The 15,635-nt window shown below is 59.7% G+C and overlaps 1 protein-coding gene across 2 annotated transcripts in view; it reads right to left on the bottom strand.

Annotated features, from left to right (window-relative positions):
- The window catches only part of SLC37A1 (solute carrier family 37 member 1), a 75,884-nt gene that overhangs the window by 17,710 nt on the left and 42,539 nt on the right, over nucleotides 1-15,635 (bottom strand). For both annotated transcript variants that reach the window (XM_029938914.1, XM_029938913.1), the window contains exons 9-12: nucleotides 11,160-11,197; nucleotides 9,011-9,088; nucleotides 2,983-3,114; nucleotides 667-757 (exon numbers count right to left, since the gene is read on the bottom strand). In XM_029938914.1, the coding sequence (XP_029794774.1) occupies nucleotides 667-757; nucleotides 2,983-3,114; nucleotides 9,011-9,088; nucleotides 11,160-11,197 (339 nt within the window). The remainder of the gene's footprint in view (nucleotides 1-666; nucleotides 758-2,982; nucleotides 3,115-9,010; nucleotides 9,089-11,159; nucleotides 11,198-15,635) is intronic.

Raw genomic sequence — 15,635 nt, 5'->3', positions numbered from 1 at the left:
GCCCCACCTCGCTGCCGTGCTCCCCAGAGCCTGCATCTCCCAGGGACCCTTGCAATCCCCGGCTCCCAGCCCGTCTGACGGTCCCCATGCCCCTTTGGCCACGCCTGCAGCCCCGCACTCGAGGATCCTTTAAGAACTGTGGTCACACACGGCACAGGGAGGGTCACGGCGTGTGAGCTATGTGTGTGGTCACATCTATGGCTTCAGCCATGGCTGGACTTCAGGCACCAAGGCAAGCTGTCAGCAGTCCCTAAAACCAGAGCTCATCCCCAGGCAGTACTTCCAGGTCGGATTAGCCAGCCTCCATTATCTCAGATCCCTGGGGCCTCCTCTGCGTGCGGCGGGCGTGACCTGATGTTCCAAGAGGCCTGAATTGAAATGCAAGCCGCCCCAGATGGGAAGAGCCCCGTGGAAGTGAGAGTCACAGCTGGGGGACGACATGGGCCCTGGGGCCCCAGCGAGGCTGCTGTTATGGCCGCGGACCTTTCGTACCTGCATTCTCTGTCTACACCTGTTTTCTAACACGCCGTGTGATTCAGCAGTCCGTCTCAAGTCACCGGGCATCGTGTGCGCCTTTCCGTGCAAGACGGCAGACGCCGCACAGGAGAGGGGCTCCGGTAGCAGGCCTGCGCAAACCTAACGCCTGCTCTCAGCAGGAGTACTCACCCACGCTGGTGATGTACAGGGGGAGCCAGAACAGGAAGGTGTAGCTGACCAGCTTGGCGAACAGCAGACACAGAGAGAACTCGACCACGCCCTGAGAGACAGAGACAGACATGGGCCTGTGTCCTCGGTGGGTTTACCTGAGCGTGCGGCGGAGTCATGAATTAGTCCATTCCCGCGGAAGCGGCTGGCATCTCTGGCCTGGCGGAGCACCTCCACGCGTGGCCGGGAGGGAGGGCGTGGGATCAGTCGGGCCGGGGGGGGGTGGTCAGAGCGTGGGCCCGTGGCCACTCTCGGGCACGTGTGTACCCAGAATCCATAAAAGTGTGTGCTGACGTGACCCCCACGCCGCACGGCTGTGGGAACAGTCGAGGGGAGCCGCGGGGGGCGCGCCTGGAGGGCCGTCTCGTCCCCGCGCCCAGCGCGCTCTCCCTCACCATCTGGTGTGGAAGCCCCCACAGATGACACAGCGGCTGCCGCATACATGCGCCCACGGGCGCCTGCACCCTGCCCACACCCAACACACTGGGGGCACTGGGGAGACCCCAGGAGGAGAGACGTAGGTCTCCCTGAGGAGGCCGGGGTCCGTGGCCTGCCAGCTGTGGCGGGACGCCTGTCTGCACTCGATTTCAGGTCCATCCACGTGTAGAAAGAGGTGGCATCTGGGGACAGTCATTGGGGACATCGCTGGGAAATCTGGGTGACAACAGGGATAAGCCCCAGGCAGCGTGCCATGTGCACACAGGGACAGCCACCAAAACCGGGTGGAGGGCACAGCTCCCCAGGTGTGATTTCGTGACCAAAGGAATCCGCGTTTCACAGCGGTGACCCCGGTCAGAGGGCGTGCAGGTGACTGGCCGCAGGCGTCCTGGGCACCGGGCGCTGTGCTCACTGCTGTAACTGATGGTCTCATGTGACCCTCAGGACGTGAAGGCCTTTGCCAGGCTCTGAGCCCAAACTGCAGATGAGGTAACGGAAGCTCAGAGTGGTCGCCACGCTTGCCTGGGACACCCAGCGCGTGTGGCTCCGAGGCTGCTCCGTCCACAATGCCACATTTCTGCACAGCCGTGTGTGCCCCTCCCCACCCCTCCCCACCCCACCCTTAGCCAAGCGCCTGCAGGATAAAGCACCACAGAAAAGTTACTTGGTGTTATTAACAACAAAATTTTTAAAGTAACTTTTTTTTTAAACCAGCATCTCCTACAAGGTCAGCCCACGTTCTGGTGACTCTGGGAGCCCCCGTCTGGGCTTCAACGTTCCCCAGTGGCTGGAGACCAGCCTCATCCAGCTGCTAAAGGGGCTCTGGACCTGCGCCCCCTCCACCCTTTCTCGCCGACGGCTGCACGGGTGAGGTCTGGGCGTGGAATCTGCAGTGGCCCGTCCCTCACGCGGGCAGGGGCCCCGCGTTCCTAGGTGTGCGGTCCGTGAGGCCCCGAAGCAGCGAGCGCCCGGATGTCTCCGCATGGACAGTGTCTCCGCACCTGCTTCTGCCCTCGGCCCCGCCTTGGTGGCCCACCGTGGCTCGCCACGCTACAACACATCTCCACGTGTCTCTGCGAGCTCCCAGACCCTCTGCTGAGGGAGCCGTGACTTTAATTCAAGAAAAGTCTAAGCCAAGCAATCTCACCACCCGTCTGGAGTGACTTCTCCCTGGGCCCCTTCACGCCCTGGTCATGCGCGGGTGCACCCCCCAGCATGCGTGACATGCGCCCGTTAGCCTGGAGCCTGGGCCCGCCACCTCCCCGCGGAGCAGCACATCTGGTCCTTAAACCCAGAGCAAGTGCAGAGGCTGCCCACGGCAGCTGTGTGTCCGGCGTGGCTCTCTGCCCCTCCCCCGGCTCGCACTCACCCCCCTTCCCCGGTAGCACATGTGCTCAAACGGACTAGCTCTGTTCTCCTAAAAGCACTTCAGAGGGTAGAGAAAGTGGAGCGGGCGTCCCCACATCACAGAGGAGAGGTCCGTGAGCTTCTCCCCCGGGATCGAGGTCAAGGTCTTCAGGGAACGGGGAGGGGCCGGGCCACGGGGGCGCAGGCCGGCTGAAGCCAGACTTCCCGGTTTTCCAAGTGGACACGGGAAGCCCTGCTTGTCTATGAGGTGGGTGAAGGTCTATGGGGAGGCAATGGATTCTGGAACTTTCTGAAACAGGGGGGGAGGCAGGCACTGCAGCCTGACTCAGGCCCAAGACCGGCTGCTGGCAGATCCCGCTTTGCGCTGCAGATTTCTAACCCACGGGTCACAGAACCACGGATCTCTCCGTTCAAGCTCCATCACCAGCAGGCCGGTTTCTTTCCACGGCAGGCGAAAGCGCGCATACTCACGGGGATCTTCAAGGCCCCTGTGAAGCTGATGGCGGCCACGCCGGCCCCGCCGTCGGCCGGGAGGAGGACGATGTGGTTCTGGGGGACGGGGTGCTTCCCCTCCGGCAGCAGCAAGCACTGCATCTCGGGGTCCTGGCCGCGGCGCCGTGGGAAGGAAAGAGAGGAGAGGGGTTAGCAGGAGGTGCGTCCGGCCGCTGCGAGGCCGGCACTGCCACGGCGGCCGCTGCTCGCGCGGTCTCGGCGGGTTCCTGGCCCCCAAGTCTGTGCGCAATGCTACAAACACACAGCATCCTTCGACCCAGCAGGCTAGGACCTACCGTGAAAGATCATCGGAAAGGCGGAAAACACGATACGTGAACGTCCCGACCCCGTGAGAAGAACCGGCCAAGGGCGTCCACATCCACAATCGTGTTGCGGTCGTGGGAAAAGCAAGCTGACGAGACTTTAACGCTTACCTCACACTGAATAATAAAACATTCCAAACCGCGTTTTCGTTACGATCTTAAAGAACATTGAATACCTACCTACTTTTCTATCTAGTTAATGGAGGGATCTAATGACGGGAAAAAGCAGCTAAATACTAAATTGACAGTGGTTACTGCTGGTAGAATTACACGTAATTTTTAGGGCGGGCTGAATGAATTGCAACACGGCCCTGTGTGTTTTCTCAGGAGCTCACACTGGACGCACGTTACCAGAAACGGCATTATTTTAGAATTCAGAAACCACTTCCCATATTCCACAAATTCGGAGTCTGGATATTCAGAATTCTCTTCCAGTGAAACCCAGACACTGCCAGGCCAGGCGCGGGCCGGTCCGACGCCCGCCAGGAGCCCGGTGCCTGGCCCGCGGTCCACACCGCTGGGGGGCAGGCTTCCAGCCCAGACGCAGCCTGGCAGTGAGCACACGATCTGATGTTTCCGGCTGAGGTGACTGTCCCCGGTGTGAATGTACATCTTCCCGACAAGAGTCCCCCAACAGCACAGGAAACGACAACTTCCATCGGAGTCTGCACTGAATACACTTTTCTCTCTGCGTCAGTGATGCTGGCTGTCCCGTTCAGGAGACCAAATCGGTAGTGACCGTAAACGGCAGACGCGGGGCTCCGAAGGGGCCCCAGAGCTCAGGCTGCAAACTGCGCGACAGGTTTTTATTTTACTTTTGAATTTTCAGGTACGAATTATATGCCAGAAACCAGTCCTGCCGGTGTGAGGTCATTTCACCAATTTCATGAAGATTCTCCCCAAACCTATACAATCTCCTCTGTCTTATTAAACTGCTTCTTCTTGTTAAAGTTTTAAATAATATTTATTTTTGAGAGAGAGAGAAACAGAGCATGAGCAGCAGAGAGGCAGAGAGAGAGGGAGACACAGAATCAGAAGCAGGCTCCAGGCTCTGAGCTGTCAGCACAGAGCCCGACGCGGGGCTTGAACCCATGAACCGTGAGATCATGACCGGAGCCAAAGTCGGATGTTTAAGCGAATGAGCCACCCAGGTGCTTAAAACTGCTTCTCTGAAAAAAAGATGTAAAACACTTGCTAATGAATGGAATAGAAAAGTCTAAATTAGGAAATGTATGAACTACAGGAGAAAACAAAGATTTTCGGATGAACTAATACCTACGTGTAGCTGTCGATACAGTTACTGTACCATTTTAATAAGATACTAGATTTAAATTTTTAATTCCAGTCTCATTAACACCCAGTGTAATATTAGTTACAGGAGCACAATGTGGCAGGTCACCACTGCACAGCACCCGGTGCTCATCGCTGTAAGTGTCCTCGTGAACCCCCACCACCAGTCTCCTCCGTTCCCCACCCCCGCCCCCTCCCCGCGGTGGCCATCAGATTGTTCTCTACAGCTAAGAGTCTGTTTCTTGGGGAGCCTGAGTGGCTCAGTCAGTTAAGCACCCGACTTTTTTTTTTAATTTTATTATTTTTTTAAATTTTTTTTAATGTTTTATTTATTTTTAATACAGAGAGAGACAGAGCATGAGAGGGGGAGGGGCAGAGAGAGAAGGAGACACAGAACTGGAAGCAGGCTCCAGGCTCTGAGCTAGCGGTCAGCACAGAGCCCGACGCGGGGCTCGAACCCACGAACGTGAGATCTGACCTGAGCCGAAGTCGGAGGCTTAACCGACTGAGCCACCCAGGCGCCCCTAATTTTATTTTTGAGAGAGAGAAAGAGAGAGTGGTCATGACCTGAGCTGAAATCAAGAGTCAGATGCTTAGCTGACCGAGCCACCCTCGCATCCCTAAGCATCTGACCGTTGATCTCAGGGTCGTGAGTTCAAACTCTGTGCTGGCTCCCACGTAAGTGTGGAGCCTATTTAAAAATTTTAAAAATCCATTTCCTGGTCTGTCTTTCCCTCTATTTTTTCCCCCTTCACCCATTTGTTTTGTTTCTTAAATTCTACATACGAGTGAAATCATGTGGTATTTGTCCTTCTCCAATGGACTGATTTCTCTTCCCATAATCGTCTCTAGCTTCACCCATGTCATTGCAAATGGCGAGATTTCATTTTCCACTGTGTGTACACCACATCTTCTTCACCCATTTTTCAGTTAGCGGACACTTAGGCTGCCTGCCTGTCTTGGCTACCATAAATAATGCTGCTATAAACAGGGGTACATGTATCCCTTTGATTTCATGTTTTTGTATTCTTTGGGTAAATACGCAGTGGTATGGCTCCTGGTCACAGGGTAGGGAGTTCTGATTTTAACTTTCGGAGGGCGCGCCACATGTCCAGAGCGGCTGCGCCCGGGCGTCCCCACCACCGGTGCACGAGCGTTCCTTCTCCTCCACCTCGGCCGACACCTGGCGCTTGTGCGGCCGATCTCAGCCGTTCCGACAGGTGGAGGTGACGTCATATCGTGTTCCTGTGTTTGTCGTCTGGATGTCTTCCTTATGTCTGTTCGCGTCTTCTCCCCGTCTTTTAATTGGACTGTTTGTTTCTTGGGCATTAAGTGGTATAAGCGCCTCATATATTTTGGATACTAACCCTTGTCTGCTATGTTACTTGCAAATATCTTCTTCCGTTCCGTCGGTTGCCTTTCAGTGCTTTCCTTTGGTTTCTTTTGGTTTCCATTTCCAAATGGTTTCCTTGGCCGAGCGAAAGCTTTTCCTTGATGAAATCCCGACAGTTTATTTTTGCTTTTGATTCTCTTGCATCTGGAGACTTTCTAGAAAGGGATTGCTGTGGCCGATGTCAGAGACATTACTGCCCGTGCTCTCTTCTAGGATTCGTATGGTCTCGGGTCTCGGACGGGCGTTTTGTAAGCATGAAAGCTGAGTCGCCAGCGGATGAGATTCAGCCAAAGAGAGAACACAGAGGAACAGAGCTGCTCAGCCTAGAGGAGAATGTCTCTAGCTCAGAGCAGGAATCGTGCGCAGAAGCCCGCCTGGTCACAGCCTGTCCGGGATCCGTAAAGCGTGTCTGGATCGCCGGCTGGGCTGGAGGAAAGCCTCGAATCCAGGCCCTCCGCTCTCCATCCGAGCAAGCGTGGCCTTTGTCGGGAAGGGCCTCCCACACCCACTCATCTTTATGCACAGGTAGGCTCCTACCTACCAAACTCCCGTCCTTGGCCGTGTCTGGAGGAGACAGAGGGAAAAGGGGGCGTCTGGTGGGTTTTGCAAGACAAAGCAAAGGGTGGGGCGCCTGAGTGGTTCAGTCCATTGGGCATCTGACTCTTGATTTTGGCTCAGGCTCTAAGCCCAGGGTCGTGGGATCAAGCCCTAAGCAGGGCTCCTCACTGTGCATGAAAGCCTGCTCCAGAGTCTCTCTCTCTGCCCTTCCCCTGCTTGAGCTTGCTTTCCCTCAAATTGAAAAACAGACACAGGGGTGCTGGGGGGCTCAGTTGGTTAAGCACCTGACTTTGGCTCAGGTCGTGATCTTGCAGTTTGGGGGTTCGAGCCTTGCGTCAGGCTCTGCGGAGCCTGAGATTCTGTGTCTCCCTCTCTGCCCCTCCCCTGCTCATGCTGTGTCTCAAAAAAAAGAAAAAAAACAGAAACAGAAACAAAAAATCCCCCAAACAAACGAGGAGAAGAAAGCTGCTTCCTCCTCAGGCCACGCCCTGTGCCACCTGCAGCTGCACTGTGACAAAGGTCTCCCCTGGGAATTCGTGGGTCCCCACTGGTGCACCACGTGGAGTCACCTTTTGCATTAAAACACCCACGTGGTGCCCATTACATGCTGGGTGAGCCAAGGCAGCAGGAAAGACCCTTGAGAAGCCGAGGATGACAATGATGTGTGCCTGCAAGGGTCACACATTTCGGCCACCCACAAGCCAAGCATCACAAGACCCAGAAGACACAGAGGGTCCACCTGGCTCGTGATGCTGGGGCCGCGTCTCTCCGCTCGCACCTGCTTCCCCACGCACCCCTGCGTTACGTCTTTCCTCACGAAGAACCACAGGTGGCACAGACGCGGTGGTGGTGATGGTGTGCAGACCTGAGCTCAGGAAGCGGACAACAGGGTGTCCTGCCAAACTTGAGGGACATCCTGCCCGGTGACCCGGGGCCAAGCCCAGTGGGTGAGCCCCTCCTGGCACACGGAAGGGACAAGGACCAAAATCTGCCCGGTCATGGGCACATCACGTTCCGCCTGAGGCGTGGCCGGGCCGGAAGCGGGACCCACCAGCACCTCCTAACACGCAGCCGTCTCCCTGGTGACGTGTGTGTCAATGGACTTTCGCAGAAGGAGCAGAGTCACACTCAGGAGACACAGGCAGCGGACTGGCCGGCACGCTGCGCCAGAACATGGCATCTGGGGTCTCGCCTCCATGGAAAAGGTGAGTCTTCGGTGACAACCAGAGGGGTCCAGCCACTTGGATGAGATGTCTGACAGCGTGGACCGGACACCCGTGCTCCTCCCGACTCCTGCGCGGGGGCCCACGCCCGGGGGCGGGCAGAGCCGTCACAATGGGGTTGGTGCCTCGTGAGAAGGGCCCGGGAGCTTGCGTCTCTCCCTGGCTCCATCTCACGAGCAGCCGGGGACCCCAGATCCCTGGCGCCTTGATCGTGGACTTCCAGCCTCCGGACACAAGTGTTTGAAATGTGAGGGAAAAAATGCGTGTCGTTTAAGCCGCCCAGTCTGCAGAATTCTTGTTACAGCGCAAACACACCCAACCGTTTAAAGCACACTCGGCAGTAAGAAGAGAGTTTAGAGCATTCCAGTTGCGTTTCCCTCAATTCTCAGAGCTAAGATGCACGAGACATCATTTCCTCCCTTCTGTTATTTCAACCACCACAAGTAAATTTCCTTAGGCAGCAAAGAAAAAAGAAAGTAAGAAGCCCACGTCGCACATTTATCCTTTAAGCTACTTGGTTGAAAAGGAAAACAGCCTGTAATTTCAATGACTAACATGCATCCACAATGCGCCGTGGCCCCGTGCCGTCAGCAAAGTGGAGCCACGTCAGAAAGTGCGCGGCAGTCTCCTGGAGGGGAGAGGCCCCCCGGGCTCATCGAGGCTGCTGAGCACTGGTGCCTCAGCTTCCTCCTTCATAGCACGGGTGTGGCAGCGCAGAGGGTGGGAGACGGTCTTGTACGTTGTCTCTTGGGCCCACCTCACTCACCAGCCCTCCCTGTACGGCCCCTGAACCCCCAACCCAGGTCCGTGCAGACCCAACCGCCCCTTCATGGCTCTGTCCACGTCCCCTGCTCAGGGATGGCTCACCCGTCCCGGTGGGCCCTGTGCCTGGCACTTCGCTGCTGCAGGAAACTCCTGTTTTCCCCTCTGCCCGCCACCCCGCCCCCAGAATGTGAGTCCATGGGAGCAGGGGGGACAGTGTGACTGACACTCAGGGCACGCAGCCTGCCACGGAGGACGCCTGGGACACTGAACACTGCCAACGGCTGTTGAATGAGGGCGTCCCTCCCAACTGTGTCGACAGACTCACAGCAAGTCCAGCCTGCTGCCCGAAGGAATCGCAGCGGCGGGCTCGGGTCTCACGGAGGAAGGAGGGGCCCGAGCCCGTCACTGAGGCTGGGCCTGGAGCTCCGCGGAGCGGCGGGGCCCGTGCAACTCACCAGAGGCTTGCCCTTGTCCGCGAAGAGCGGCTTCTGCAGCCGGAACCTGTGAGCGCCGTTCTCCTGGCCTCTCGGGTGCTGGGACAGGAGAGCGGAGTTAGCGCGGTGCCCGGACCAACGGCCGGCGGCCGCGGCGGAACACGGGGCACCCAGCAGCGCGTCACAGGGAAAGGAGACACGACTCAACTAAAACAACGGGCTGACCGGGGGCTCCCGGCCCTCAGAGGAGAGAAGGTGGAAAGAAGACCCTTCTGGAAGAATAACCCAAGGCTGAGGTTATATAAGGAAACGAAAAACCGTTGATGACGGGAACCTGATTTTCCTTACTGGCTTTGACTTTTTTTTAGATGTTTATTTATTTTTGAGAGACACAGAGAGACAGAGCAGGAGCAGGGGAAGGGCAGAGAGAGAGAGAGAGAGAGGGAGGGAGACACAGGATCCAAGCAGGCTCCAGGCTCCAAGCTGTCAGCACAGAGCCCGACGCAGGGCGCGAACTCAGGAACTGAGAGACCGCGACCTGAGCCGAAGTCGGTACTCAACCAGCTGAGCCCCCCAGGCGCCCAGACATTTTTAAATGACTGAAGGGAAGGTGTGTGGGGTTGGTACCGGGCAGTGTTTCTCTCTCCCGAGTTCCCGAGGAACAGAGGCCCTGCCGGGGGCGGCGGCCAGTCCGGGCAGGTGGCGTCGTGGGGAATTCAGGGCTCAGAGCGCAGCCACTGGGCCGGCTGGCGCGGTGCCTGCTCACAGCACAACCAAACGCCGATCTGCACGAGCTTCGCTCGCGGCAGGAAGATGGCTTTTAAACGCTTTTCAATATCAACTGTAACTGTTTCTTCTAATGTGCTGTTCAACCTTCCCGAAGGCAGTGACTTTAAAAGTCGGGTTTGTTTCTGTTTGATAAGGTACCAGAACGCTTCTTTTCGGATTAATTGTGCTTCGAGGCCCCAAGCGTTCAAGGGGGTCAGAGCAGAGGGTCGGGTCCCTCTCTGGTCGGGAGCAGCGGGCCGTGGCGGTGAGCGACAGCAGCGCCCACCCTCGTGGTCACCTCCCGGCGGGGAGACAGGCAGCAAGGGGTAAGCAGGGTTTGCGCCGGGTAAAGTGGGGAACCGCGGGAGGCCGTTAGTCAAGTCCGTGACGCACTCTGACTCCCCAGGCTGGGGGTGGAGCTCAGGTGGGGGCAGTGAGGGTGGATCGTTTGAGGAAGCAGTGGCTCAGAGGGGAGAGGACGGTGCTGGGGGCCAGCGTGGGGAGGTGGCCTGCCCGCAGCGGGGACAGCGGCTCCCCGGCTGAGACAGGGACTTCCAGGGGCCCAGCTAGTTTGCGGGGTGACGTGGGGACAGATTACTCGGTCATGGCACGTCTGAGATGTCCAGGCGCCTCTACGGGGTGGCAGGTGGGCAGTGGCCCGTGTGACCCTGCTGCTCAGGGAGACGCCCCACTGAGGCTCCCCATGGGCACCCAGGGTGCTGAGAGTCAGGGCCCAGCAGTGAGGGCACAGGTGAGGGGGCAAGAGGCTGGGGTGCTGACAATTCTGGGGTGCAGGCGGAGGAGCAGGGCCGGAGGAGCACTCTGCCTGGGCGGGGCTGGGGTCAGGAGAGGACCAGGACGCACAGTGTCAGGAAGAGAGAGAGTGAGAGAGAGAGAGCACGAGTTTCATGGTGGGAGGGACAAAGCACATGGCCCCGGAAACAGGCCAAGGCTCTGGGGCCAGACAGGCTGCTGGGACCCTGGCGAGGCTGCTGGGACCCTGGCAGGCTGTTCCGAGGGACCAGTGTGGGCCCAAGGGAAGGGCGGAGGCGTGCAGGTGCAGTCAGAAAGAGTGATTTGTGGGGTCTGCCCTACGGTCTGCGGGGAGCTGGGTGTGAGGCCACAGGGGCCTCGCCCAGAGAGGGGTCACCACCTGCCAGGAGCCGCACGGAGCCGGGGCCCGGACTGCCGTCAGCCTGTGCGGGACGTCCCAGCCCAGACTGCTCCACGCTTCTTGGCTGGGGGTCCGTCGCCACGGTCATGGCCAGCCTGTTCCTGACACTGACAATCCTTCGAGGGTGGGACCCGGGCCATGCTTGGTTACCCACTGACCCCGCCCGGGCCGGCGGACACCTGGCCACACAGTCCTAGGAGCTGAAAGGAGGGCAGAGGGGGTGCTTACCGCCACCAGGGAGGACGAGCAGGCGACGTCCCTCGGATCTGAAACACCAAACGTGAACAGTGTGTGAGCCCAGGGCTGCGCGTTTCCACCGTAAGAAACTAAACCGGAATGAGCCATCTGGTACTTGGCTAAAGGAGCAGCGACATAAGAGAAAGAGCCGCCTGGGGAGGGGGTGCAGCTGGGCCATCCCGCCGGGCCCCCCACAGCCCCCCTCGCGGTCCCTGAGGCTGTGTGCTCCCCCTGCACGCCGCGGGGCGAGGAAGCCGCCGGCAACGGGAGGCCACCACGGGAGTGAGACCGCTTTGCAACATGGAAAATACTTCACACGGGACAAATAAGTAGAGCGTGTGCTACGGTGACAAGCCAGGGACAACGCACTTCAGGGCAAGACCCCGGAGGAACCGTAAAGACGGGAGAGGCCTCTTGGAGCAGCCAACCACTTTCCACACCTGCGACAGGCTCTTTAACGTTTGTGAGTGAATTCCAAGTAAAAATTAGTGGGGGCCAGACATCTATCTTGATATAGAGCAAGACGCCTTTTATCTAAACGCGAAGAAGGAAGGACAGGTGCAAAGCCACCGAGCCAACAACCAGACTCAGCCAGGAGGTGGGGGCCCGGACCCCCCGCTTCGGGGTCCAGAGGCTGCCCTCAAACAGCCTGCGCCCCCCCCCCCAGAATCCCGGTTTTTTCTAACTTTAAGCTTCCCACAGCTGAGTTCCCTCTGGTGACACAGGGTGACAGCCGCGGGGGGGCCACCACTGGGCTGGACACATGTCCTGCTGGGCCAGGAGTGATGCCACGCCCGCCCTGCCCGGTGGTCCCGGGGGCACATGGAGATGTGCCGTCGCTGGACAGTGACGTCGGGGGCGCCCAGGCGGTTTCCCCAGGGAGCCCCCGTGAGGCCCCCGAGGGTCAGTCAGGAGGTCACCGCTGCTCGTGAGGCTCGGCCAGTCCCACCACATGACCTTCACCGTCACACCAGCACAAGGGACTCGGATGGGACAGGCCAGAGCGTGGCTTCCCAGGCCAAGCCAGCAGGGCCCGAGAACGGGCGCCCGGCCGCAGAGGAGGGGCAGCATGAGAGGCCCCGGCACGGGAAGGGTGAGGAGGGGGCAGGAGAGCGGCAGGCGCGTGGGGGTCCGTCTCCTGCGTGCAGGGTCTTGCTGGCGACTCACAGCTGGCCTGTCACTGGGCACGCAGTCCCCGGCCTCGGGGACAGGACACGGTGCCCGGTCCCCTGGCAGGAAGGCTCGACGGCCCCAACTCTGTGCTGCTGCAGAGAACGGCAGGTAGCCCCCTTTAGACGCACCCGCGGTGGTCTTGGCTGACGGGTGACATGCCGGCCACGGAGACAGAGCCTGGCTGGGCCTGGGCGAGGGGGGAAGGGTTTGCATCTGCACACCGGGCTCTCTGCTCACACACACCCCATTGCGGGTGCCGGGGTCCCAGCGCAAGGGGAGATCAGGAGGCTGCAGAGGGGCCCATCCCTGAGGCTGGCCAGGGGCGCTGTACCAGGGAAGTCACTGGTGAGCACAGGGGAGGGCCTGTCAGGGCCGAGTGCACAGAGAAGCCCTCGGACCACGGCTGCGGGGGACAGGGGTGCGGGGGGTACGGGGGCAGGTGGGGGCTGTTCTGTGGGGATGAGGGCCTGCCGCTGATGGGCCTGGTCTGCGTGCCTGAGTGGTGGGCGTCAGGAGCCCCCTGCCCTCCTCCTGGCTCCCATGGTGGGGGAGGGGGGGAGAAAGACCTGCAGGGTGGAGGCAGGGCAGGGAGGGCGGGAGGCAGCCTCAGGCACCTGAAGGGGCCTGTGGCTAGGGGGGTGTGTGTCCCAGTCCACCTCACCGAGAGGAACAGGCCATGTGATGGAGTGACAGTGCTGAAGACACGTGTGGTGTTTCTCAGACGCTGTCCAAGAGAAGAGTTCCCGCAGCCCCAGAGAGAATCTCCCAGCTCCCGGGGTTCTAGGGAACCCAGGTTTGACCAACAGGCTTGAGAGAAGCCTACACTCCCAAGTCCCCGGGTGGCTCAGTGGGTCAGGCGTCCGGCTTCGGCTCAGGTCATGATCTCACCGTCTGTGGGTTCGAGCCCCACGTCGGGCTCTGTGCTGACAGCTCGGAGCCTGGAGCTGTTTCAGATTCTGTGTCTCCCTCTCTCCCTGCCCCTCCCCTCTCCCTGCCCCTCCCCTGCTCGCACTTAGTCTCTCAAAAATAACATTAAAAAAGAAAATTAAGGAAAAAAGTAAAACCAAAACCCCCCCTTGCAGGAAAACATCTTTAAAATGCATGCTGTCTTTATGAGAAACGACAGTTTTAAAATAGACAAAGTTTGGTTTTTAGAATCTAAATGGTTTGGTTTTTGTCATCTAAATGACAAAATAAAAAAAAGATGAATTGAATTCGTGAGAACACATACCAGGGACCGATGGGGTCCGTGGACAAAGTGTGGAGTGTCTGAACGGGTGAGCAGCCCACTGGCTTACACCCCGACCCACCGGTTGCTGTGTGACCCCGGACGGGGTGTCTAACGGCCCTGGGGGTCCAGGCAGCTACCCCTGTGCGGAGCCGGGGCACAGGCGGCCCGGGCTGTACCGGGACATGGAATGATGACACAGAAGGGCCCCAGGACACATGCTCACTAACTTCCAGGGGAGCCTGACAGAAGTCTGGAGTCCGGCGCACGGAACAGCGCAAGCCTCTTCCGAAGGCAGTGCCGGGCGAGGCTGGGCGAGGGTGGGGACCAGGTGACTGACCCAGCAAGGGACACCTGACACCTGACCGTGAAGGTGCGGGACTAGGAGGGCGGGTGTGGGGAGGCCGGAAGGAGGATCGGGCACACAGCACAGAGATGGGGAGGGGAGGGGGGGCACAGGAGCTCAGCTGAGGGTCCCAGGCCTCGGTCCCACAGCACCGCCCTGCCCAGGGCACCTCAAGCCTCCCACTGGCCAGCACGCGGCCTTTCCCATCAGGTCAAGGACAACCCAAGAGCAGCAGCAAGCGCAGGCCTGCAGGTGCACGTCCGTCCCCCGGGATCCACGGGCCTCCGGACGACATCCTGGGCAGGGTCCCCTGGCCTCAGTGGGGTGGGGAACAGCGGCGCTTTGGGGTCACCACAGGCACAGGACGGAGAGCGGGGCCCCAACCAGCGGTGGTGGGATGGCAGCTCCAGGAGAGCCCCGTGTGGACCCTCTCTGCCTCGCCCCGCCCCCTCGGAAGCCCTGGGAGCCGCGTCTCCATGGGCAGGGGGCTCTCGTTCTCCTCTGGAGGACAGACCAAGCTTCCTTGTTCGTGGAAATCCTGCCCTGCATGGGGGACGCAGCCCCACCCCGGAAACTAAGCTGGACGGGCGTCGGTGCTGTGACCCAGACCGAGCTGGCAGACAGGCTCCGGCCACGTGCCCCATTCCGTGTCCCACTTCCTCCTTCCCCCAGAACCACCCCACCCTCGGTGGAGGAAGAGGGAAAAAAGCTGCCGTGAACTCTGACCTCGGGCAGGGCACACCCGGGAACCCTGTGCACAAGCAGAGGGCGTGCACTGCTCTCCAGGTGACTAATGTGGGCAGAACACGCCGGAGAGGCCGGGACCAGCTCCGGGCAGCCAGGAGCCAGCGTAGAGGGCAACACCCAGTGTCCAACTTGGGGACCTGCCCCGAGCCCCACGGCACCCACGCCACAGGCTGGGGGAGCCGGTCAGGCGCCCCAGACACCCGCCGGCCTCCCCATTCACTCGTTCTGGCCCGTGGACATGTGGCTGATAGAGTCCTCGGCCCCCGGAGGAGGGGGGCGTGGGGGTGAGCCGCAGCCGCCCCTCCCAGCTCACGCCTGCAGCGCCCCTGGAACCTTAGTGGACCGTGGCCTCGCTCACACTGACGGAGGTGGGTCCAGAGCCTCACACCCGCACAGCTAGACGGTAGTTATTTAAGATGGAAAAACTGCCTTGAGCACCAAGAAAAAAGTGGTGAGAAGCTGCGTCAAATAGGCCTACATGCCCCGAACACAGAGCTGAACCGACCACCGCCCAACATGGAGGGCGTGGCCGGGCTCCTAGGCAGCCCCTGGGACCACAGCGGGGCGGGGCAGAACCGCCTGATTTTGTCCTGCTTGTGGCCAAATCAGAGAAGTAAATGCCAAACGCGACTCCTCAGAATAGCCCGTGGGACGAGGACGCCCTGGCACCTTCTCTGCCCCGGGAGGGGCCGCTAGGAGTCCTTGGCCCTGCCCGACCTTGAGGCCGAAGACTGAGTTCAGATTCAGCGAAGTCAGACGCGCGGTACTGAGTCCAGAACAGGACCAGGAATTCGGGTCCCCGCTAGGGCACTCTCCCCTCGTTAGGACGGGCAGTCTTCGATCGGGCAATGGTTTTGTAGTCTAAGGTCAGATCTTATCAGAAAGCAGACAAGCTGGCGAGATGCCGGCCTGAATCGGCAAGACGGGTGAGCAGGCGCGGCCACGCGGGCTGGGCGCCGCACTCGGGCAGGGG

Source organism: Suricata suricatta, chromosome 5 (genome assembly GCF_006229205.1).
Source record: "Suricata suricatta isolate VVHF042 chromosome 5, meerkat_22Aug2017_6uvM2_HiC, whole genome shotgun sequence".
Classification (NCBI taxonomy): Eukaryota; Metazoa; Chordata; class Mammalia; order Carnivora; family Herpestidae; genus Suricata; species Suricata suricatta.
Note: the sequence above shows the minus strand (reverse complement) of the source record. Positions and strands in the feature narration are given on the sequence as shown.